Source organism: Cetorhinus maximus, chromosome 22, assembly GCF_964194155.1.
Source record: "Cetorhinus maximus chromosome 22, sCetMax3.hap1.1, whole genome shotgun sequence".
NCBI classification, from domain to species: Eukaryota; Metazoa; Chordata; class Chondrichthyes; order Lamniformes; family Cetorhinidae; genus Cetorhinus; species Cetorhinus maximus.
The window spans coordinates 42,258,641-42,285,350 of NC_135900.1; the positions used below are offsets into that span (position 1 = coordinate 42,258,641).

General features: G+C 43.2%; 1 protein-coding gene across 1 annotated transcript in view; it reads right to left on the bottom strand.

Annotated features, from left to right (window-relative positions):
* LOC144696636 (sodium- and chloride-dependent GABA transporter 1-like) overlaps positions 1–26,710 on the bottom strand; it is a 78,139-nt gene that overhangs the window by 33,243 nt on the left and 18,186 nt on the right. Inside the window, exons 4-8 of the mRNA XM_078568175.1 lie at positions 17,576–17,676; positions 15,324–15,433; positions 12,321–12,453; positions 6,042–6,176; positions 3,008–3,111 (exon numbers count right to left, since the gene is read on the bottom strand). Of these exons, the coding sequence (XP_078424301.1) occupies positions 3,008–3,111; positions 6,042–6,176; positions 12,321–12,453; positions 15,324–15,433; positions 17,576–17,676 (583 nt within the window). The remainder of the gene's footprint in view (positions 1–3,007; positions 3,112–6,041; positions 6,177–12,320; positions 12,454–15,323; positions 15,434–17,575; positions 17,677–26,710) is intronic.

Sequence of the window (26,710 nt, forward strand, 5' to 3'; positions counted from 1 at the left end):
TGCAAATTTGGAAAATGACCACAGCATATTTTCATCTTAATATGTTATTTTTCATTGTTATTCCCTCATTCACTTTCAATCTCTTTGGCCCACACACTGTTCTGTACTCCAATGAACAGGCAGGATACCTGCTCCATGTCTGTTGATTCTACTGTTCCCAAGCCAGGCTGCTGGAAATTGCCTTAAATTATCTGGAAGAATTGAAAGTGTGAAGTGACAGAACCTGTAAAATATTTTATTACTGTAGCTTTATAAATACTGTGACAAGGTAAATAAACACCTTTTTTTCCACTTTTATTTTCATGTGAATACAGTTGGAGTCATTAACTAAACTGGTTAGGTGCCAGCTCCGTGATAGCACTGGAAATGGCAGTGTCGCACACATAATTCCTTGTACTTACATTTATACTTAAACTAAAGGACTGATAGTGAGAGCTGCACATATTATTCAGTGCAATTAATCTTAAACTGAGGAATAATGTCAGGGTGAGTGCATATCATTCTTTGTACTCATCCTGCCAGTGAGGTTCTGCTTTAAGAAACAAACCAAACTCTTGAGTGTCACTGAAAAAGGAGACATGTCGAACCTTTACATCTTGCACTCATCAGGACATTTACAGCAATACCAAATGTAAAGGGAACAACAATTTATAATTCATGAGAAGAGAGTGCTGATTGGTTGGCAAGTGGACTCTGATTGGTAGATGTGTTGCCCTGGAGAATGCACCAGTTAACTGTTGACTGACAGTTAATTGTCAAGCTTTGTTTAAAATCAAACCAGGTAGGTTGACTCTGATTGGTCAAGGCATTGCCCTGGGGGATGAATCAGAGAATGGCTGTTACCTATTTTGTTCAGTTAAAACAGGTGCAATGTGTTTACATGTTCTTTTAGTCTGTAAAGAACAGAGCTCTGTGTACGAATATAGGTCGTTTCTAGCATCTGTAAATGCGCCACATTGCCAGCCCGACTGATAATCTTAAAACTGGTTGTCAGTGTAATTCTTAGAACACTCAGGATTGTTTAGCAAATGTTGTCCAATTGCAGATTTTTTAAAAAAATTCTTTTATGGGATGTGTGCATCGCTGGCAAGACCAGCATTTGTTGCCCATCCCTAACTGCCCTTGAACTTAGTGGCTTCTTAGGCTATTTCAGAATCAACCACATTGCTGTGGGTCTGCAGTCACATGCAGGCCAGACCAGGTAAAGATGGCAGATTTCCTTCCCTAAAGTGAACCAGATAGGTTTTTACAACAATTCAAGGTAGTTTCATGGTCACCATTACTAAGACTTGCTTTATATTCCAGATTTATTAACCTGAATTCAAATTCCACTAGCTGCCATGGTGGGATTTGAACCCATATCCCCATAGTATTAGCCTGTGTCTCTGGATTACTAGCCCAGCGACATCACCACTGTGGCACCGTCTCCCCACATCTAATGTTGGACACTGTGTTTTGAGTTTTGCAAGCACGGTCTGGTTGGGTACAGTCAGTACCTTGCCTGTTGCAAACAGCCAAAGGGACAAGCTGTTTGATACGATCCACCAGTCTTTGGGACGTACAGCTTACATATCTAGCATTACAACCGCCTACCGCAAGCCTGCCTTCATTGGTCAATATACGAATTGGGATTCCTACAGTTCCACGTGCTATAGGATTGGCCTTATTGGCAACCTCATAAATAGGGTCCAAGCCATTTACTTACCGTGCAAGCTTGATGCTGAAATAAGACGCATCAAAGCCATCCAGTGAGATAATGGCTACCCTGATCAAATCATTGCTTGCTATATATCATGCAAACACATGAATAGGCCTAAAGCACCACTGAAAAGCGCCCAGTCTACCTCAGATTAATCTCAAAAATTTGAGCAACAGGTGAAGCTAGCCATTTTGTGCTGCTACTATGCAGCAGCAACACAAGTGGTGTTCGCCACTAACAGATTAAAATGACGTTCTGCCTACCACACAAACGAGTAATATGATATATGAATTTCAATGCCAGTGTGATGATAGGTATGTACAACATGTCCCTTACACTATTTGCAATAGGCAAGGTAGTAACCGTACCCAACCAAACTGTGCTTGCAAAACTCAGAACAGTGTCCAACATCAGATGTGATTCCATGATTGGACAACATTTATTAAAAAATTCTGAGTGTTATAAGAATAACACTGACAACCAATTTAAGATTATTAGTCAGATTGGCAGTGTGGATCACTTATGCGTGCTAGAAGCTACCTATATTAATACACAGCTCTTTGCAGACAAAAACAACATGTACACACATTGTGCTTGTTTTAACTGAACAAAATAGACAACAGCCATTCTCTGGTTCATTCTGCAAGGTAATTCCTTGACCAATCAAAGTCAACCTGCTGAGTTTGAATTTAAACAAAGCTTGGCAGTTAACTGCAGTCATCATGCATTCTCCATGGCAATGCCTCTACCAATAAGAGTCCACTTGTCAGCCAATTGGCACTCTCTTCTCATGAAGCATAAATTGTTGTTCCCTATACAATTGGTATTCTTGCGAATGTCCTGATGAGTGCATGATAAAAAGCTTCAAAATGTCTCTTTTTTCAGCAATACCTACGTTCTGCACTACCAAACAACTATTTGTAAACCAGGTTTACATCAACTTTCTCTCCAATGGGGGAAGGAGGAATATTTTTTTTACAACATAATAGGATATAAAAGGAACCATGAGGATAGATGATTCAAATTTAACTCCTGGAATCCCAGAATGGAATAAACTGCAATAACTACCACAGCAACTGATTAACTAGGCTTTCATTCTCTGACTGTCATGACAGAGATTGAAAGTCTTATTTATGTCAGCCTGGAGTATCAGGACTCCATAACAATGTAAAAGGGTTCCCCTATCCAATCAAACCATAATATTGTAAGGCTAAGTCCCATCAAAGGTTGGAAGTTGGGAAGCATTACAATTTGAAGGATTGCAGTTCCTCCCTTCATTGCCCAACTAAAATAATGTAAATGTTTTACCTGTAAACATTGTTGTGAAAGTCATTGTAACTGCCCAAAGCAATAAGTGATCCCAGACCCAGTCCATAGGAGAAAAAGATCTGCGTAGCTGCATCAAGCCAGACCTACCCAAAAGGGGCAAACATTCATTAAAGTTGATCATTAAATGTAGATCAGTGGTTAAGAACAAACAACTTCCTAAAACAAAATGGTCTCATAACACGGGCAAGCAAAATTATCACTCAAGGTAGTGTTTTAACACTGCTAAGACCATGACACTCATTGGGGTTGATTGTAACTTTTGCGAATCAGACCAGCAGAGCCATTGAGATGCAGAGCACCAAATAGAAGTGAGGCTTATTAATAATGGGCTGCTCCAGCCACCAGTTAAGGTAGGTTCAGGTGGCGTGGTGAGCGTTTGGTGTTACAATCAGAAAGGTGGTCAGGTGGAGGCAGGCGGTGGTTGGTTGGTTGGGAGAGCTGGAGGGGAAGGACCTGGGTGGCAGCAAGCAGTGCCTGGTGGAACGCTCCTGCTCCAAGATCCACAAAATTTATTCCAAACATGCCTTTTCTGTATCTCTTTGGCTCAATCATAGTTTGACTCTACACAATGTATTCTCTAATCAGCTCAAAACTAAAGCAGAACCATTTGAAAGTGCAGTTACAGAACATTAGGAAAATATTTACTTTGTGTGCTAGGCATAGCAAAATAATTACAAGTACATCTATAATGAAAATAAAATGGTTCCACCATATTTGGTGCACAAAGGAAATTCTCTTCCATCATCACAGCATAGAGGGACCTTTACTTTCCATCTGTCCTGTACCTGAAGTGCTAGGCGGAGAATAGAGAGGGAGCTCTAACCCCACATGTAGCATATACCTAAAAATGCTTGATGCTGGAATGAGTGCCAAAACCATCAAACTCAATCATTCAGACCTAGATATTTTCAAGTTTAATGATGGTATGTGTGAAGCTAGCGTTGTTCAGCACTAAGGATAATGATTTGCTTCAGTGCCCATCGATACAGAAGAAAACAAAAATCAGCCACGATTCTTGCTATTGACCTGTACACTGGCCTCTGCTGCAAAATACATGTGTGTATACATAGGACAAATGGAAAATTGGCCTTGTTTCTGATGTTTCTAAAGTAAAGTAGTTTGCTGACATTCACTGTTTGGGCTCAGTTGTGAAGCATAATGATCTGAGCATCAGAGGATACTCGTACAAAAAAACTGGATCATGTATGAGTTAATAACTCCAAGATAAGAGAGTAGAAAAGTAGGAAAGCGTGATAGTGACAAATAAAAGTAATGTTTTTAATATTATTTTATGACACTCAATGTCATTGACATTACTAAATATGTAACAGGAAAACAATTCAATTCACATAGAACATTAGGAGGATAGGAGCAAGAGTAGACCATAAAGCCCTTAAAGCTTGTTATATTTGATTATGGCTATTACATAAAATTACATAGCATTTACAATACAGAAACATGTTACTTGGCCCAGTCTGTGCTGATGTTTAAACTCCACAAATTTCCTTCCAATCCATCTACATCATCTCAACCTTTAAGCATATCTTTCTATTCCCCTTTCTCTCATGTACTCATCTAGTTTTCTTCCAAATGCACATAAGTTATTTGTATCAATTTCTTTCTGTGTAGCAAGTTCCACATTGTAGCCACTCTCTGAGTAAAGAAACTTCTCTTAATTTCCCTATTTGATTCATTAGTCATTCATGACCTCTCATTTTGGATTTTCCCACAAGTAAAAATATTCTCTCGAAACCTAGCCTGTCCAACCTTCCATTAGTTTAAAGACCTCCATAAGGACATCTCTAGTTTTCTCTGTTCTAAAGAAGTAAAGCCCCAACCTGTTCAATCATTCCTGATAGCTGTATTTTCTCAGTTCTGATACCATCCTTAAAATTATTTTTCTGTCTTTCTATGTCCTTTCTATAATATGGAAGCCAGACTGTACATGGTACTCTAAATGCGGCCTCGGCTAAGGTTAACATAACTTCATTACTTTTTAATTCTATGCCCTTGAAAATAAATCCCACTGTTTGCAAACTGTTTGAATTGCATTGCTGAACTAAGATGATGTTTTCAATGATTTGTTCACCTTTTTACCTAGATCCCTTTGTTCCTGTACCTCATTCAGATTTTTATTTTCTAAGATGTAGGTGATGTTTCTATAAGAAGGCAGGTCACCATCACCTTCTCAAGGGCAATTAAGGATGGGCAATAAATGCTGGCCCAGCCAGCGAAGCCCACATCCCATGAATGAATTTAAAAAAATCCTATCAGCGCATCTTCTCACATATATCTATGCTAAATTTCATTTTCCCACTTAATTGCTCAGCCTGCAATTTCTTTTTTTGTATGTTCTTATATTATGTTGCATTCTTCCTCTATGTTAACTATACCCACAGTTTGGTATCAGTAGCAAATGTTTATATCGAGTTATTTATTCCCAAGTCCTAAAACTGAACACTGTACTCCAGATGGAGTCTGACAAAAGCTCTGCACAGATCTGCCAGAAAACATGTAACCTTTCTGACTCTTTTGGATTCAGAGCTTAATGATTTCTCCATAGCTCATTACACCCAATCAGTCAGTCTGTATTGAATGTATTTTCCCATGGATCATGCAATAGAAGGATGGATGGAATGGCCTCCATCTGTTATGTAAAATTCTATGATTCTATAAGATGGGAGTAGAGGCTGAGGGTAAATCAACATATCTACATACTGATCCAAAGAGGAACAGGAGTTATAGTCAAACATAAATTTGATAGGGTGACAATGTATGAAATAGGAAAAGACCATACAATTCATCAATCCACTCCTTTTAAAGTACAATTTGCATGGTCAGGATTCTACCCAACTTAAGAAAGTAAAAAACTATTGGAAGGAAAAACAAACCATCAACATTTCTGCCTTACTCCCAAGGACAACTGAGCAGAAAATTCAACAAATGTTTAAACATTACTATTTATAATATTGAACAAATCTATGGTTACAAGAAAAATCCACATTGTATGTACCTGAGAGTTTGAAAGCTTGTTGAAATTGGGTGTAATGTAAAATAAAATCCCTTCCTTTGCTCCTGGGAGTGTTACTCCACGGAAGAATAAAATGACCAGCATGACATAAGGATAAGTGGCAGAAAAATACACAACCTGGGTTAAGAGAAAGCAGAAAAAAACAGAATCAGACACATGGATGTAACACGTGGCAGAATTGTAAATGCAACAGAGTCAACAGGCCGGACTTTTATCTTTAACTCGGGAACTGTGAGTTGGGCCATTTCCTGACATCATGGTCCTGACTTCTACAGGTAAACTCATTCACCCAGAATTTTAGTCTCTGAGAGCAGGCTGCAGTCTGGGCCACCAGACTTGAGGCAGGTCTGAGGTGGCAACAGAGGTGGGTGGATGGCGAGGCTGGCAGGTTAGAAGGCCCACCTCCGTTTACTGGAATATCTTCCCAGTTCAATCCATAGCTGTTAGGTCCTCTAGCCCACACATCTCAACCCCTCACCCTTTCACCCACCCTCAATTTCCCCTCATATCTCCATTGCCTATTCAATGTCCCTCATAGCTCCCATGCCCCCTCCAAACCCTCCATTCATCATCCATGCCCCTCATGCATCCTCCATACCCACTCATCTAGTATCCACTAGGTACAGAACTCATGAGTCATATAACATCTTAATATCCAATAGCAGAGTAGCACAGGCCACCTCTGTGAGAGGGTCTGGAGTTAGACACTGAAGAGTGAAGACAGAGTTTTGCATTGTGAGCACATAAGTGTTGCTGCTGAGTTTAGTCTGTAAATAAACAGCATGTGTTTATTCTAACAACGATCTCCTGATGTTCTCTGTCTCTGTACAAACTCGATCACTCTGAATCAAGCATGCAACCCGGATCCTTTAGCCCCAACAAACCAAAGGCACTGGATCCAACAAACTAGCGACAGGAGTAAAGGCATGAAAAACCGCGAAAAAAGTGGGGAAGAATGAAGGAAATCAGAAGAACCGAAATCGGACCGCACCTTGCAAGGTAGTTGTATGTAACATAAATTTTTCCTTCTTGATCATTGAAGTAATCCCCTCAGAATATGCTGCAATTTGGAAGAATGGAGCCTTTTGACCCAACCTCAGACAACTGGTCTCACTGTGTTGAAAGCCTCATGTTCTTATTCCAGGCAAATTACATAGTGGAGGAGGAGGAGAGGTGCACGATCTTTCTGTCCAAGTGTGGGAGTAAGACATATGGACTCATTTGAAATCTGTTGGTGCCCAGTGCCCCAGACTCGAAAAGTTTTGATGACTTAGTGAACCTTGTAAAGAATCATTACCAGCCTAGGCTGTCGGTGACGATGCAACAGTTTAAATTTAACTCAAGAATTAGAGCTGTAGGGGAGACAGTTACTTGTTATGCGGCAAGTCTGAAGCAATTAACTGAATATTGTGAGTTCAGTACATCTATCAATGATGTGCTTAGAGATCATTTGGTGTGCGGTATAAATGAAAACGTGATTTAGAAGAGATTACTGGCTGAAACAAATTTAGATTTTCAGAAGGCATTGGAAATCGCTCTGGCAAGGGAAGGTGCAGTGTGAGACTCAGGCGCCATATGAGGAGCGCAAAATGACGCCGTCCTCCATGTTGGGTGGGAAGCCTCAACCAAAAAGAGCGCAAAAGTGCCAAGCTTTACTCAGAAATGGGAAACAGCCACCGCTAGCAGCCAAATTAAAAGGGATAACTTAGCAGCAAAAACATGGCATAATAGTAACAGAGATGGAAGCAGACAACTTTGTAATGAACCACAGTTTAAAAAGATGTATGTTTCTTCTGCCATTGATATGGACACCTTGTAAAGATTGAATCAGGCAGACTTGCAGACAAAAGTAAAAGCCCAATGGGATAAACAGCATTGAAAATCCTGAGGTAATCGATCCTGATATCTATTCATTAATAATTTAAAGGTAGGAAGAACAGAGCCTATCTATGTAACCATGGGAGTGAATGAGAAGCCTATCAGAATGGAGGTGGATACTGATGCAGCCACTATGGTGATCAGTGAGCATATTTTTAAATACCTGAATCATGGAGAACGTAAGCTGAATATAGAAGAAACTGATGTTAGATTAAAGGCTTACACGGGAGAAGACATACGGGTCAACGGCATATGTAAAGTCACAGTACATTACAGAGCTCAAACAGTGAGCTTACCCTCAATGGTGGTAGCTGGCAAGAGATCTAGTCTCCTCGGACAAAACTGGCTGAAAGAAATTAAACTGGAATGGACTGAAATCTTCCAGCTGTGAACTAATGGGCTTTCAGAGCTACTACAAAAATATGCCTCAATTTTCAAGGAAGAACTTGGAAAAATTGAAGGGCTACAACCAAAAATTCATGTAGATCCAGAGGCAACACCAAGATTCATGAAGGCAAGACCAGTACCTTATGCAATGTGAGATAAGGTAGATACTGAACTGGGCAGATTAGAAAAACCGGGAGTGATAGAACCAGTACAATTTTCAGAGCGGGCAGCTCCAATTGTACCTGTTCTCAAACCTGACCGAAGCATTAGAATATGTGGGGACTATAAATTAACAGTTATTAAAGTGGCAAAATTGGATAGACACCCTGTGCCTAAAATTGAAGATTTATACGCTAAATTGGTAGGTGGAATGGCTTACACAAAGTTAGATTTGAGCCACGCCTACCAACAATTAGAATTAGAGAAGGCATCCCGGACGTTTGTCGCCATAAATACACATAAAGGATTGTATCAATACACCTATTTACCTTTTGGCATATCTTCTGCTTGCGCCATGTTCCAAAGAACCATGGAAAGTTTACTACAGAGATTGCCCCATGTTGTAGTTTATTTGGATGACATTCTCATGACTGGACTCACTGAAAAGGAACATTTGATGAACTTGGAAGAAGTTCTGAAATGTTTTTCACAGGTGGGAGTGAGATTGAAAAAGGAAAAGTGCACATTCCAGGCAAAAGAGGTAACTTACCTAGGTCACAAGGTAGATTCACAAAGCCTACATCCAGTTGAAGAAAAAGTGAATACCATTAAAGAAGCCCCGTTGCAGCCCTGGGAGTGGCCAGGAAGACCATAGGTATGAGTACACGTCAACTATGTTGGATCTTTTATGAGAACAATGCTTCTACTTATCATAGATGCTCATTCAACATGGATGGACTTATATGAAGTGAGGTCACCCACATCTTCAGTGTCAATAGACAAACTACGACAAAGTTTCGCAATTAATGGACTACCTGAAGTGCTAGTAACAGATAATGGAACAGTATTCACAAGTGTTGAATTTAACCAATTTACAAGACTCAACAATATTATTCATGTGAAAACATCTCCATACCACCCTTCTTCAAATGGACTCTCTGAGAGAGCAGTTCAGACATTCAAATCTGGTATGAAGAAATTGTCTGGAGAGTCAATAGCGAATAAATTAGCACAACGATTTCTTTTCCATTCGACCACCCCTCATTCGACAACAGGTGTCACACCAGCGGAATTGTTGATGAAGCGCTGTCTCTGATCAAGACTGAGCCTAATTATGCCAAACTTGGGGGGGATGGTAGAAAGATGGCAGCAAAGTCAGAAAATGGGACATGATTTGTGACAGTCAGGAAAGAGCATTTAATGTAAGAGAGAAAATACTTGTGAAAAATTTTAGAGAAGGACCGGTATGGTTGTTCGGTGAGATGAGTGCAGTAACCAGACCTCTTTCCTACCGTGTGAAAGTCAAAGATCGAGTAATTAGAAGACATGTGGATCATATAAGAAGAGGACAAACCAAATACCCAGAAATGATTCCACAAGTGTTTGAGACTGAATCAACATCCCCTGTTGAAAGAACTCAACTGAGTACGGATGTGTTTGAAGGGCTGACTGTACCTGAAAGAGTCGAAGAAACAGATTTACAGGTATCTACTGAAGAACCAGGTGCTCAGGCGACTCCAGTAAAGGAGGTTCCAAATCAAACTTCAGAAGCTGTAGAGTTGAGGTGTTCTACATGCATAAGGAAACCCCCAGAGAGATTGACTTTGTAAATAATTGATCTGTGAAAATAACTTGATATATTGAGAAATTTGTAAAAAGTATTTTTCAGTAAAGTGGGAGGGATGTAGTAATCTGATATGTTATATATCTTTAAGACAAGTGTTGTAATGTAAGATCACATGATCTTAATACCCAATAGCAGAGTAGCACAGGCTACCTCTGTGAGAGAGTCTGGAGTTAGACACTGAAGAGTGAAAATGGAGTTTTGAGTTGTGAACACATAAGTGTAGCTGTTGGGTTTAGTTTGTAAATAAATAGCATGTGTTTATTCTAACAATGATCTCCTGATGTTCTCTGTCTCTGTATCAACTCGTTCACCCCGAATCAAGCATGCAACCCGGATCCTTTAGCCCCTACAAACCAAAGGGGACTGGATCCAACAAGAGGGGAGGACAGAGAAGGCACATATGTGTAATACAGTTAAACAGGACAGAAAGCTGGAAACAGGGTTAGAGCAGAAATTGTGAATTGGACAATTTTATGGCGATGCCTCAGTTTTGCCAGCACTGTACAGACCATTAATCAAGGTTAATTAAAGGAGTAAGATAAAAGAGTCCCTGGGGAATCTGTGTCATCAAGACTTTGCGAATCTAGCTAAGGAGATTCTGCAGGAGTGTGCTGTTGGGGTGACAACTGTCTCCTGGGGACTCAGATGAAATGAAGCTAGCATTGCCGGTGACTTGAGAACCAAATCCATCATTAGCGAGAGAAGTGAGAGATTGTGCATTCTAGAGGCTGATTTGGAAAGACTGTAAGATTGCACGTAGTGCGACATTTGAGTAGAGAGTGATATGAATGCTTGTAATGTCATGAGATAGTCTTTGTTGTATTTGCTATTCCAATTTATAGTTCGTATTGACTATAATTTGCATGTTAATTCATGTTTAATCTATATAGATTCTGATTCATGTATAAGTAAAAGCTACAAAAAATGGAATCATGTTGGTAATTTCATCATACAGGGGTCATTCTGTAAATGTAGTTATTTTGCTTCCCCCACAGGGATTGTAACAATTATTTTAAAACATTACCATGCCCTGGAAGCTGGCCTTTAAACTTACCCCTCAAAAGATTCCTGATTCCACAGGAGGCTTTCCCCAAGGCTCATGGTGGCACGGTTCTCACAGCCTGCAGGGACCCAGCTGCCTACACTAACTAATGAATGACAGGGAAACTTGATTTTGGAGCGGGCATTTAAATAGCGAACCCAAAACTGATTTAAAGTGAGCATTAGCCCACCACGTATTCCGACCCAATGAAAAAATGTCGGACACCTGGAATCAGAGGGGAAATTTTAAAATGTAGTCCCAAATGTCTCCCATTTTGTCTTCCTGACACGGTATTGCTCAACATCGGGAGATGAAAATTTAGCCCTATGTGTGTAAAATCGGGCTCGGTAAAGTCTGTTGCTTGGAGTAATGGGTCCGCTGTGAGTCCACATACTTCTGTTGAGAATGTGGCCCGATGTCATAATGGTGTGTGCACAGCTAACGCCCACTGGAAGTATGCAGGGCAGCAGATCAGAGTGTCATGCAATGCTGAATTGATGCCAGCCCTCTCACCTTGGAACTCCATGCTCCAGCTGTTGTCCTCGCATAATCCTGTGCAGCTGAACACATGTTCAGCAACATGAAGGAACTCTGCTCCCAACCACCATCACTACTGCTGCCAGTGCTATTTAAAGAGATCATTAGCTACTTACATGTTAGTTCTGGTTGATTCCTTCTAACTTCCACAAGTTAGTGGTACACTTCTACAAGTGTTTGGTATGTTTTATCATATTTCAAGTTGGATTAGTCTACAGGGAATGGCGAAACAGGTGCTGAACATAAGAACAAAAGAAACAGGAGCAGAAGGAGGCCATTTGGCACTTTGAGCCTTATCATCAAGAATATCAAACTATCCGGGTGGGTTAATCACGCATTGTGATCTCTGCACCTGTTTTTCCGGGCTATCCATTTTAGACCCCTATGTTTTGACCAACAAGTAGAGTTGCAAGCCCTCCAGGATCATCCTGCAGTCTCCTGGAATTAAAGGTTAATCACCCAGTCACTATTGTGAACAGTGCGGTACAAAAATTAGAGAAGCATTCAAAAAAGTGTGTTGATTTTCAAAGACCAACAAACCATTGACTGAACTTTACTATATGAGGACAATCTGGTTGTCTTCTTTTGATTTTTATGAGGGAAAATAAGGCAGGAATATTTTTGGTCATACCCTTCCTGTCCACTCCACTCCTTTCCAGATTGAGAAATAGACCAACAACCACGCAAGGGCCAGAGTGCCAGCCAGAGGCCACCGTATACTCCCTGGCTCATCTAGACCACTGGTAATTTGGTGCATATTCCGTCTGAAAATATAGAAAAGTATACACTGTGACATAAATTCGTTATCTCAAAGCGATACAGAATCTTAATCTCCATCTATTCCCAATTTTTCATCCACAAATGGCTCTTTTCATCTTTCAACTCAACTGCATTAAGTTCTTCATATAATTTTCTCCCACTATTTAAGACTATACCTCTCACCTATTGCCATCTGGACAAACAACTACTTCAATTTTTTTGGAATTGCATTTCTTAAACAGTTACTTGGAGTTGCATGAAAAAAGCCCATCCCCATCAGGTTGCCTTCCTCATAGGCCCACCCACATCTTCCCATTGTGATGTATCTGTGATCCACAATTGGGTGTGTGGAGGCAGCATTAACATTCACTGCCTACTCCATTCCAAATCAAGATGATGATCCAGCAAGATAGGAATAATTGTTGTGAGCAGGAATACTCCTCCAGGCACTGCCTGCTGCAGCCCAGGGATCATTTGGTAGGTTTGTATCAAATGTTCCCCACTCTTTAAGGGCTCCCTGGTGCAATTATGGTTAGTCTCATGTCAGGAGTAATTTTGACATAATAATGACTTACATCAGGTTTTGAAATGTGCTTACATATAAAAAAAATTAAATAAAACTTCATGCCAATAATGCTCCTGCCATGCACATTGAAGATTCCCAATTCATCAAGAGCTGGGGTCCAAACACTTTCCATTGGAAAGAATAAGAAAATTGAGAGGAAAGTCTCCCACCGTCATGTGCATTGAGTTAACCAATAGCAGCATTGTCAGTGAGCGGGTAGTTGGCTTGCTGCCTGCCTTTTCAGCTAGAAAATTCTGTGCAGCTTAGGGAAATGCACAACTGAGAAAGTAAAGTGCAAAATACCTGGAAAACGAAAATGAGCAGTATGAAAATACTCCCTTGTTAATTTGTTGTTTTTTTGGTGCATTACTACTCATTGAAATGAGGCACATCTAAACAGTGAAATGGAAAAACAAGTGTTAGCATTAAACACTCCCAGGTTAGGTGAAGCATGGATTAGATGCAGAATAACATACATAACCTCTAAATTGTCTCAAAAATTTTAGCTTTATACCAAGCTCCAAAAATCATCCTCTTCTGCACCAGTGACTTTTCATTTTTTACATCAACCTTCCTAAGTGAGAGTACCACAGAGTGGCTGTTTGCACTGATGTGAGAACAGTTTTGTGACGTAAACTTGAACCCAGTAAGAGCATTTTGAACCTGTCCCAGACATATTTCACTTTGGCCCCCATGTTAGTCTAGGTTGGATCTGAGTCCATAATCAGCAGATGAAAAACAATAGCGTTCCAGCCCACTGAACCATCAATCATGTTTTTGCTCCAGATGCACTCTGCTCTGAAAAATAAATCATCACTTTTGTGATTAAGGAAAAATTTACAGCTGGGGGTGAAGGATGGATTGGTGCAAAGGCTGGAGCATTTCAACTACAGCCACAAATAAAGCAGGTAAATTATTTCAATTTGTGGGTAAACGTTCTACCTATCATGTCCAGGAGTCATACAAAATTGATTCTTCTGTCCTTCCACCAGTGTTTTGGTGGCTCTGGGACAGATTGGTGCTTAAATATAGTTCTGGAATAGGCACCACGACATTCAAGTTTTTTTTTCAATTTCCACTCCCCAGACCTGGCAGTCAGGGGTTCAATTAAAGACAGGGCAGGGAAGTGTGTCTTTTGACATATTTTCCACAACTTACTTAGTTTAACTGCCAGTCACATAAGATACCTGTGAAGTCCAAGCAACTAGAGTTGTGTTGTTGGCAATGAAACCAGACAATTTTTAAGCCAGGTTTGTGTGAGCTGTCGCAAAATGTTATCTAGCATCAGTAAAAGAGGGAACCAAAGATTTTCTTTTTAAATTTGGTTTTTGCAGGTTACCTACCTGCATCCTAATGTTCCAGCAAATCTCCAAAGCCTCTCTCTTAAATGAATCAAAGGCAGCTCTCCATAGCAGGTAGAAATCACATTCTGCACCCTTTCAAGATATGTTTCAGTCAATGGAAGATCCTGGGCAGTGTGGGGCAGTGTGCGCAGCATGTATTCAGTGAATATCTTTTATGGACACCAAAGTCACCCCCATCTAAAAAGTCAGTAGGGGACCATTTATAATTCTGACGGCTGCCCTGCAGCAATTTAACACTGGAAGCAGTGTTAATTGTTTCAAGGTGAGGCTTCTGCCCCTTCTCGGGGAGCTGTTCGCCAGTCAGATGGCCAGTAGCTCTGTAGTCTGAGCAGTGCCATCAAGTTCAGTGGCCACTATTGGGACTACAGACAGTCCCACCAAGCCGAGGAGCCCAGGTAAGCCTGGGGTTGGGGGTTTTGGTAGGGGGTGTGTTCAGGAGGCTGGGTCTAGGGTAAAGGTGGTGGGGGATTACCTTTGTTGGTGGGGGGTTTCCTCCAGTGGGCCCAGGAGGTCTGCAAAGGAGGTTCCCAACCCCCTCTACCCACCTTTGCCTGACACCAGCCAGCTAAAGCTGCTGGGCTGCCCACATGGCATAGATCTTTCCCCGCTGTGGGTAAAATACCAGCAGGGGTGGGATGAGGCTTAGGTGGCCAATTAATGATAATTAATAGCCACTTAAGGGCCTCAATAGGCCCAAGTGTGGATGGGCCGCCCGATGCGTCCCCCGCCATGTAAAATTTCAGACAGGACGGGAACGGGTGGGTAGACAGCAAGAAGGGTGTCTGCTGGATTTTATGTGTCCCCTCACCTTCAAAGCCTTGGGGGGCTGCAAAATCCAACATTTAGTTTAAAGTCTTACATTTCACGTAACGACGCAGTTAATCAATAACTATTACTAGTAGATACAATTGTCCCCAATTCAACAGACAGAGTGAACATCACTTACTCCCAGAATTCTGTCACTGCGCTGGTCATGTTACCGGTATCAACCAGAGAGTAGTTAGTGAAACAAGCTTTTGTGTTCCATTCATTGCCACAGCTTTGCCAAGGAAGCTCCTAAAGAAAAAACACATATATCCTTCAATCAATGTACATCAAAGAAGCAAAATAAAATCCAACTTCTTTTCGTTATTTACGGGTTCTCCTGGGTCACTGCATTGATCTCCAGTGTAACTTCAGATCTCAATCCTTGGTACCACCACCTTTGATGATGCCCGCAATAATATCATTCAGAAGCACAAGGTCAACTTCCACATGTACATTGTACATATTGGGCCATAACTTCTGAGAGGGGGTGTCACGCTAAACGTGCGCTGGGGATTCCCTCTCTGAACTTAACAGGTGAGGGTTTGCATGGGAATTGCCCAGAACTGCACACTTCCTCTGGGCAGTTTCCCTGCCCTGAGAACCATCTGAAAATACGGTTTAAATCGCAAACTTCGGATGGTTCCGCCAGGTTTACACTGATAGTTACTCAGAAAAAATTAGAAGAATTAGGATCTCTTCTAACTTCTAGGTAACTATTGTAAAGACACAGACTGCCCCCCACCGCCCCCCACTGGCCTCCGCCCCACAACCCTGACTGTACCCCCGACCCCCACCCCCCACCCCCCCCCCCCGGACTATTGCCCCCACACAGTATTCCCCGCCCCCTCCAACAACTCCCCATGGGATTCCCCCTGACCCGACCCAACTCGACCCTCCGCCTGATCCAACCTGAACCACCATCATGCGGAATGATGCCACCACCAAACACATCTTCCCTTCACCCTCCCAGCGGCATTCCGTAGGGATCGTTCCCTCCGTGACACCCTGGTCCACTCCTCCATCACCCCCTACACCTCAACCCCCTCCCATGGCACCTTCCCATGCAACCACAGAAGGTGCAACACCTGCCCCTTTACTTCCCCCCTCCTCATTGTCCAAGGGCCCAAACACTCCTTTCAAGTGAAGCAGCATTTCACTTGCACTTCCCTCAATTTAGTCTACTGCATTCGCTGCTCCCAATGCAGTTTCCTCTACATTGGAGAGACCAAACGCAGACTGGGTGATCGCTTTATGGAACACCTTCGGTTTGTCCGCAAGCATGACCCAGACCTCCAATTTCAACATGCCACCCTGCTCTCATGCCCACATGTCCGTCCTTGGCCTGCTGCAATGTTCCAGTGAAGCTCAAAGCAAACTGGAGGAAAAGCACCTCATCTTCCGACTAGGCACTTTACAGTCTTCCGGACTTAACATTGAGTTCAACAACTTCAGATTGTGAACTCTCTCCTCCATCCCCACCCCCTTTCCGATCCCACTTTTTCCAATAATTTATAATTTTTAAAATTTTTTTTTAATATATTTTTCTTTTCTCACCTATTTCTATTATTTTTAAATTTATTTCATCCATTGTTTTATCTCCACCTTTTAGCCTATTTCGATCCCTTCCCCCCACCCCACCCCCACTAGGGCTATCTGTACCTTGCTTGTCCTGCTTTCTGTCCTTAATGTCACCTATTAGCACATTCCTTAGATAATATCACCACCATCAACACCTCTTTGTCCTTTTGTCTATGACATCTTTGGCAATTTCTTTGCCTCCACCTATCACTGGCCCCCTATCCAGCTCTATCTCTCCCACCCCCCTCAACCAGCTTATATTTCACCTCATTTCTATTTTTCCTTAGTTCTGATGAAGAGTCATACCTGCTGAGATGCTGTCAGACCTGCTGAGTTTTTCCAGCTATTTTTGTTTTTATTCCCTTAACTAGCCTGGGCTTTGCTGAGTAGTTGCAGTCTACAAAAAAAAAGGGATGAGATTCCAGTATAGCTTCTTCCTGCCTCATTAGAATGTGTACCTGCAGCCACTGCAGGTATAGGACGAGACAGATATAGAAGGAAACTTCCTCCACATACTCCACCAAATACTTCCAAATCAAATATATTACAGGTTTTTGCAAAGAGTAAACTTTCTTCTGCACCATCAGCCAGTGTCAGGTCAAGAATAGCATGTGTTGGAAACATTATAAGGTTTTCTAAAAATGGACTGTTAAAAATGCACCTAGGTTAGTTACAGTAAAGGCTGATCCGGAGGAATTGTCAGCAATGTTTTTTTCTCCAAAGTTTCCAAGGATCTTCCACCGCGGTTACAGTAAAGATCAGCACAGACCTATTGGAAAATACTGGTGAAGATACCAAAGTACTGAGACTCACTGATGTGAAAGAGCTGAAGAGGTAGTAGAGAGCCCAGGCTATGATCACAATGTAGTACGTGTTAAGCCAAAAGGACAAGATGACAGCAGCTATCCCAACTCCTGTCAGGAAACAGAGTGCAGTTTATTGGAAAAAAACATCTATAATATATTGACATACCTGTCCAACAGCTTATTAAAAATGTCAAAAACACATACTCGATGATCACCATTCATTGTGGCTTCAAAAGAATCTTCAAAGAAATAAAATGGAAGTGAATCGTTGATCTGGAGCATTCAAGGACTTTCCCAACTACACAATCTCCCCTCCAAACAACAATTGAATTTTGATGGACTTTTTTATGTAGCAACTAATGAGTCTTATGATTTTCCAAGTGCACAGTTCCACTTTGGAGCAGAATAATACATTATGTATTGCATCCCTTTATAAACACTGTCTGGACAGTGCCTCTTCAAGATTCATAAAGAGAATACCCTTTAAACTACCTGAGGATACACATAAAATATTAAATTCAGCCATTGAGCCAAGTGCTGGAAAGACAATATTTCATAAAAACAGATAAAGCTGGAAATACTGAGCAGGTCAGGTAGCACCAGTAGAGAGAGAGACACAGAGTTAATGTTTTAAGTCAATGATCCTTCATCAAAACTGGGAACAATTATAAATGTATAGATTTTAAGCAAGTCAAGGGGGAGGGTGATAAAAAGAACTAAAGGAAAGGTCTGTGATAGTGTCATGGACAGAATGTGTGTGACCTCTCTCAATATGTTTTGTATGGAAAAGAGGTGTGTATTTTTTTAACCTTGGAGTATGTATTCTAATTAAATAATTCAGCAGCAAGCTTTCCTGAGTTTCAAATGAAGAAGATTATTTATTCTCACACACTTATCCCAAATTAATGCAATGTCACACATAGTCTCACATATGCACACACAAAGATTTGATACAGATAAAGATGGTGCACTTCTATAGATTATAGTTAATTCGGCCTTTGTTTTACAATTTCTAGGTTCCTGTGTGGCAGGCTGTGGTTTCCTGAAGGGATTTGATGATTTAAAGTTGAAATGAGGGTCTTATAAAGTGAAGAGTTCACAGCAGATTGTGAGGTTACTTGTAGTCAAATATCTAAGAGGTTAGTTCTCATGGGAAGTTTGAAACTGGAACAGGTTATGTACTTTGACTGCTTGATAACTTGCAGCTAATTTCAGAGTTTGGTTCTCAGGCTGGCTGATGATTGATGATTCTGATGATCTCCTTGGTCCTAGGGTAATAAGGGCACATTTATTGAAACCAGTTTCAATCACGTGACTACTGGGTTAACACTTCTGAAGCTCACACAGTCTTGTTTGAATGGGGGAGGTTATCGTGATACAACAGGTAGTTGATAGTAGCCATTGAGATTCATTCTTCCCTTTTGTCCAGTATGAAACATGGAGGCAGGTTGTCTGTAAACTTCATTGTGTTTATGTGTGGGTCCATCCTTAAGCAATGAGATGTGTGAATTCCACAGATTACTGTGAGGTACCCTCATCTATGTTCATATTTAATTAGACATTTGGTGGAGATGTGATGCTGTCTACAGTCCAAATGCCAAAAGTCACATGATTTGTAGCAGCCATCTTAACAGCTTGTTTATGGACAATTTTTAAAAGTATTGATTGAAAGTTCATAATATGACATACCTGTACAGGGCATGACAATAGAGTGATAGGCAGGATAAACAAAGGCAATTACAAGGGTATGAAGACAGAGTTGGCTAAAGTGAACTGGGAAATAGGTTAAAAGGTAAGACAGCGGAGATGCAGTCATTTAAGGAGATATTTCATAACTATCAATAAAATTATATTCCATTGAGGAAGAAAGATTCTACCAAAAGGATGCACCATCTGTGGTAACTAAGGAAGTTAAGGATGGTATCAAATTGAAAGAAAAGACTTACAATACTGCGAAGATTAGTAGTACAGCAGAAGATTGGGAAAGTTTTAGAAACCAACAAAACTAAAAAATAATTAAGAGGGAGAAATTGGAGTGTGAGAGAAAACTAGCAAGAAATATAAAAACAGATAGTAAAAGCTTCGATAAGTATATGAAAAGGAAAAGGGTAGCTGACGTGAACATTGATCCTTTAGCAGGTGGGGCTGGGGAATTTATAATGAGAAATGAAGAAATGGCAGAGGTTTTGAACAAATATTTTGTATCTGTCTTCGCAGTGGGAGACAAAAAAAGCATCCCAAGGACAGTTGAAACTCAAGAAATGAAAGGGAGCGAAGAACTTAGAACTATTAATTCCACTAGAGAAAAAGGTAATAGGAATACTAATAGGACTAAAGGCTGAAAGTCCTTTGGACCTGATGATCTGTATCCAAGGGTCTTAAAGGAAGTGATTGCACAGATAGTGGATGCATCAGTTGTAATCTCCCAAAATTGCCTAGATTGTGGAAAGGTTCCAATGGATTGGAAACTGCAAATGTAACAAGAGAGGAGGGAGACAGGAAGCAGACGCTGAATAATATGGGGAAGGGGGGAATGGTCGGCACAACCCCACACCCCCCTCCACCGACAGGCTCCTCGCTGAGCAGCCCTGCAGCAATAACGCGCTGCTGGGCTGATTCACGAGGGCTGGAAGTCACACCCTCTGGAAGGAAGGCATCAGTGGCAGCTACCGGGACTAGGACCCCCAGAGCAGGTAAGACCGGGGACTAGGGCCACGAGAGTTTGGGCGCATTAGGGACAGGGCCAGTGGGAGGTTAAGGGTGGATTTAAGAGAGGGAGTGGGTAGGAAGGAAGGGGTTTCAGTCTAAGGACGACTGCACCACGATCAGCAAAGTGCAGCCCCTGAAGAGTGACCCCCAAAATTCCTTTCCGCCCTCTAACCATTTTCGTTTAAAAATCGGGCTTCTTGTTCCCACCCTGCTGCCCACGTCAAACGTATTATGGTGATGGTGGGCAGTATATTATTTGGGTCAATAGGCTTGATAACAAGCCTAGTTGACTCTTAATTGTTCAATTAAAAATGGTGGGCGGGCTGCCAATTTTGGTGCCTACCCACCCCCGTTTTACATGCCCTCCCTCTCCCCTGGCCGCTGAAGGCCAATTAGCCTAACATCTGTCATTGGGAAAAAGGTAGAATCCATTAATAAAGAGGCAATAGCCAAAATTTAGAAAATCACAATACTGTTAGGCAGAGTCAACATAGTTTTGTGAAAGTCAAATTGTGTTTGACAAACTTATTAGTGTTCTTTGAGGCTGTAACAAATAGGGTGGATAAAGGTATATCTTTAAACCAGTATATGTAGTGTCTTTGGATTTCCAAAAGGCATTCGATAAGGTATCACATAAAAGATTCCAAGTTAAGAACATATTGTGTTGGGGGTGATATATTTACATGGATAGAGGACTGGCTCACTAACAAGAAACGGAGGCTTCAATATTTACTCAGATGGAGACACTCTGTCGTAGCAAAAGTGGTACTGAAGGCCCAAATCCGGACGTCCCACCCTGAACCCGGTCCCCGCCGTTTTCATATAGGGGGAAATGGAGGACAGGTTGAATTTTAGACATCTGTGGCTCACGACTGCAGCTGAACATCTTAAAGTGCAGTTACATTCAGCCTAATCTGATTTTCACAAGGAGGGATTGGGAAATACGACTTACACTTTAAATCTGGGAGAGGTTAAGTGCCCTTTGAGAGACATGAAGTGCCTTTTGGGAGATTTCAATTGCCCTTTGGGGTTGTTAAATGTAGGCATAAATGTGCAGAAAAAGTGAACAAGCTCATTGAACTGTCAAGCTCATTGGAACTGTCAAAGGGAACTGTCAAGCTGTCAAGGCATTTAAATCTCCTGCCCTTTAAATATTTGAAAGAAACTGTCCACCATGTTGAAAAAAAAAGTGCTTGGTGTTTCACTCTATCTGTTGTCATAAGCCTGAGGGTTACCATTATAGGATTAGTGTTGCATGACTGATTTCACAATGGATCATTGTCACATTGGGTTGCCTTCAGTTCAGAATTTGACTGACAGCCCCAACTGCTTATAAAGTCTTTGAAGTGAGAATATGAATACAAATGCTTGTTCTTATAAGGGATTAAAGGAATTTAAATGTGGTGAATGGGCCTTGTTTTATCAATTAGAACATTTTTTGTAAATAGTGAATAGTCAATAGACACTTAAGAACTTTATTTAATCTCAGTGTGGCTCGTGAGATCTGTCCATGGTGGATACTGGGTGAATTGGCATGAAAGATATAAAGGCAAAGTGAGTGGGAAGCATGGGTTGGCATGAGTTGATACTAAATTGGCATAGGGGCTATAAAGAGCCATGGAAGTGAATAGAGATACATAGGTTGGCATTGAAGGGTATGAGGGGTCATGGAGGGTGGACGAAGAGACTTAGGGTGGCATTAGCGGGTATGAGGGATCATGGGGAATGGGTGGAGGGGCATAGGTTGGCCTGGATGGGACATAGGGAGTGTGTGAGGGGTTGAGGGGGTGTGAGTGGTGAGTGCTGAAGGGCTGTTTTTTGGTTCATTCTTTTTTTCACAGTTGGGAAAAGTGCTGGACACCAAGGCTGGCCTTTCTCCCAGCTCGCTTCTGTACCCAGCAGCTGCTGTGGCTGCCTACGAACTGTTTCTGAGGGAGTCGGGCACAATTCCCATAAAAGCCGCCTGCCCCCCTCAGGATAAAAATACTTCCAGGACACTTTTTCAGGAGTCAGATTCATGGAGCCAGGAATTTTCCCAACTCTGCACACCTGATGTGAGACTGAAAATTCAGGCCAGAGAATCAGTATAAATAGGTCATTTCCAGGTGGCCAATCTGTAACTAGTGGAGTGTCGTAGGGATAAGTGCTGGGGCCTTGAATATTTACAATCTATATTAATGACTTGGACGAAGAGACTGACTATTGCAGTCAAACTTTCTGATGATGCAAAAATAGATAGGAAAGCAAGCTGTGAGGAGGATACAAAGGGCAGAATCATCCCAGATTTGCATTAAGTGCAGTAGCAGGCGGGAAAAAGAACGTTTTACCCATCGACTGCAATGGCGGCTTTTTACACCATATCATCTGAATTCTGCCTCATTAATCATGCATTCCTGGGAAACATGTCGTTTCGCTGACGAGCAGCCACTGATTCACCCGTCACCTCGCTGCTCCCTCACATCGAGCACCATATTTAAAGTGCAGCTGTGCACACACTCTCTCAGTGCTTCCAGCCCAGGACTGCTGCACAGCAGAGATGGCCCCCAAAGACAAGAAGACTGCAGCCCTCCAATTCAGTGATGTGTCCCTCGAAACACCTTTTGGATGCCGTGGAGGACCACCATGATGTCCTCTACCCCAGCTCTGGCCGCAGGAGGGCAGCAACATCACCAGTCCGGCTTGGGAGGCAGTGGCAGCGGTGGTCAGTGCCAACACCCTGCTGAAAGAGGATGAATGATCTCCTCTGTTCTGCTAGGGTAAGTTACTCTTTTCGTCACTCTCAACTCACACACTCACAAACCCATCACACATCCACAGGGAACTCACTCACTGCCAGTTCCAGGGACATCACCATTCACTCTCTCACATTCATCATCATTGTCCTCATCCTGTCCATGGGACCACTCACCACCTGCACATGCCAGGCATCCTTATCATCTGGCCTGACAGGCGTCCTGCTTACACTCTCTCCATCTGTATTCATGCAGGACAAGCTGGCACACAACAAAAGGGAGAGGTCATAGGCTGGTGGAGGAAAGTCTGAAATCAAGGTCCTCGTGGACTTTGAAAATAGAGCCATCCAGCTGGCCGGCGAGGACCTGGACCATTCCTATGCTGACAGTGAGGTCAGCGCTGCTCTATAAAGTGAGGATCCAGCAGTGCAACATCCATCAGACAACCATGCTGTGAGTGATGTGTCCTGTTTCACAGGCCACTGCCATGCACTAATTATCTCTCCTTGCTTTCACAAGCACATCTAGGAAACAGCCGACGGAGTCCGCGACCCCAGTCCTCGACTCAAGCCCCGAAGAAACCTCAGAAGAGGAATCTGCTGAAACCCTCACTGAAGTCCCGTCACAGCGCTCACCCATACCCTCCATCAGCGCAGAGACACACACCTCAGTGGGACCTAGTTTGAGAGTAGCCTCGGCGTCACAATCGGGTGAGCACTTTCTGATCCACAGCAGGCAGAGGCGGGGAATTTCCAGGTTTCAGGCACTTAGAGGACTGCTGGAGACCAGAAATCTGCAGAGTCTGAGTTAGATTATGAGCCTCTGGATTTGGTCATACCTCAGCTGCTGGAGCTGCAAAGAAAAGCTAGGGAACATCAGGAATGGGTGTCCGCTGCACTCCTCAAATTGCAATTCACGATAGAGGAGTTCATCTGCCTTCAGGCTGAGATGATAGCACCGGCATGCCAACACACTAAGGTCAACACTGGTAGGATGGCGGCCACCATGGAGACCTTGGTCCTGAACATCAGTCCTGTACTGTTGTGTAGGCTAAACTCCATCGCTGATGCCGTAGTTGGCACCAATAGTGTCAAGACAAGAGGCGTGTAGAGCAGCTTGATCTCACTCCAGCTTCCCCTTCTCCTCAAGGAGTCAGCCAGGGGCCCTCGGGCACCCATAGGGTGGAGGGTCAGGAGTTACACACCCAGAGGCCATTCACCCAGATGACTCCGAGAGTGTCAAGCCCATCCAAATCCCCTCTTCCTGTGACCTCAACAAATCCTGCTCCACAGGCTGAGAAGGGTGCCACTACCACACAGCAAGACCCCGAAAGTAGTCTGGGGCCCTCCAGGTCTCGGCCCTCCAGAGGACGTGCGTCAAGGTCAACACAGACAGGGCGTAGCAGTCAGCAGGCTGCCTCCACCTCCTCTGTGGATGTTGGGGGAGCACCAAGATGTAGCAGCAGAATTAGGAAGGTTAAAAAGAGGTAATTGCACAGCCTGGGTACAGGTGTGCATAGCATATTCATAAAGTTCACTTTGTTAATAAACTCCCAACAGTGTCTCCCTGCCTATGGCTCCTTGTTCTGATGAGCAGTGTTCGTTTCACTCAGATGTGAAACATAAGTCCCTGCACAAGATAAAGGCAGGTGTCTCAGTCCAGGGCCTCTTCCCTGTTTGTGCAACCTTCCCAGCACATTGATGGTCTGCCTTCACTGTCACTGATCACATCAGTCATGGCTGCACTTTGATGGGGCTTATTATCACGGCGGCACAGAGTTCTGTCATTCTCTCCGTGTGCTCCCAGTACCTTTGAGGTGCGGCTGGTCCCCATCCCATCAGCATCTGTGTCCAGTGACAGTGTGATCCTGAAATGTTCAGCTCATGAAGGGTGCCATCGGATCAGGAAAAGTTAAGTTTCCCCACTGTATCTCCATGATATGACCCTGTTCAGAGAGCTCCATTGAGGTGCCATCAGCCAGACAGGAGCCAGACATTCACAGACGCAATTTGAGGATCTATGGCATCATCCTCCTGAAATGTAGGGACTATAGACATCTGATGCGTCTCCATGACAGGGGCATTATCACAGAGGGTGTATGTGCTGCCATCAACCAGACTAGAGCCAAGCATTCACAGATGCAATGTGAGGATCTATGGTATCTCCTCACTGCATGTTGTCATCATCCTTCATGAATCTAACACCTATGAGGGCCTCCTGAGCACCCCTGCCTCATCTGGGCAACACAATGGCCTCATCGCCATCATCCTCACCTTTGAGAGCCTCCTCACCCTCATCCCTATTGACATCCTCCTCATCGGAGGAGACGTGCAGCTCCTCCAACTGCTCCTCAGCCAGCTGTTCTCCCCATTGCAGCACCAGGTTGTGAAGGGTGCAGCAGCCAATGGTGATGCGTGATACCCTCTGTGGACTGTATTGTAGGCCTCCACGAGACCGCTCCAGGCATCGGAACCTCATCTTCAGCATCCCGATGGTCTGCTCCACCAAGGTGCGAGTTGCAGCATGAGTCTCATTATACCTTCACTCTGCTGCAGTCTGAGGCCGGAACACGGGTGTCTTCAGCCACATCCTCTACGGGTAGCCCTTGTCCTCAAGGAACCAACCCTGCAGCCTCTGTGGAGCCTGGAAGACGTCAGGGATCTGAGACTGACTGAGAAAGCAGGAGTCATGGACACTCCCTGGGAACCATATGCAGACCTGCAGGATGCATTTGTGGTGGTCACACAGCAGCTGAGCATTCAACAAGCGGCAGCCCTTGAAGTTGAAGTAGTGTAACTGCTTGAGTGCCACATGAGTGCAGTTGATGGCAACCTGCACCTGTGGGAAACCTGAGATCTGGGCAAATCCTGACTTTCCTGATCCTGGGCAAAATGCACAAAGTTGTGTGCCTTTGCGAAGATGGCATCCGTGACCTCATGAATGCATTTATGCATGGAGGCTTGCAATATCCCACAGAGGGCACTTGTGAAGCCCTGTAAGGAACTACTGACATAAAAATTGAGCGCCACATTCACTTTAATGGCCTCTGGCAGTAGATGCCCTCCATGTCTCCGTGGTTCCAAATCCTGCAGCAGGGGGAATATGTGAGCGACCAATTCACTAGACATGCACAGTCTTTGGTGACACTGGTTCTCAGTCATCTGCAGGAATGACAAGCGCTGTCTATAGATCCTGGGTCTAGATAGACGCTGACCAGCGATGGCTCACTGTGGCTCTTCAGCAGTGTGTGCATGAGCCCCAACCGTCCCTTCTTCCTGAGGGTGCTGCTCCTCCCTCTGCCTAGCCAGGCGCCTCCATCGTTCTCTTCTCCTTCATCTTCGCTCTCTGTGTGCCATGAGGCATACAGCTAGTTCACCAGGCTCCATATTCCTGATATAATCCTCCTGCAGGATGATAGAGAGAGATGCGTGGGTTAGCATGTGTGTACTAAGAACCTCTCTTGGTTAAGTCTGAAGGCCCCTTAATGCAGCCCAGGGAGTACTAGCCACCACTTGGATGGCCAGAGTTTAGTGTTCTGCATGGCTGCCTGAAACCCCAACCACCTCTGCCCCACTCCACCTGACCGACTGGTGGCAGCTTTGCCCATTGGACTGCATGCTGTGCTCTCAGCTCAGGTGCAGACATTCTCCTAACCCACACTGCAAGGTTGCACTGTTAGCTTGACCCACGGGAGAGACTGG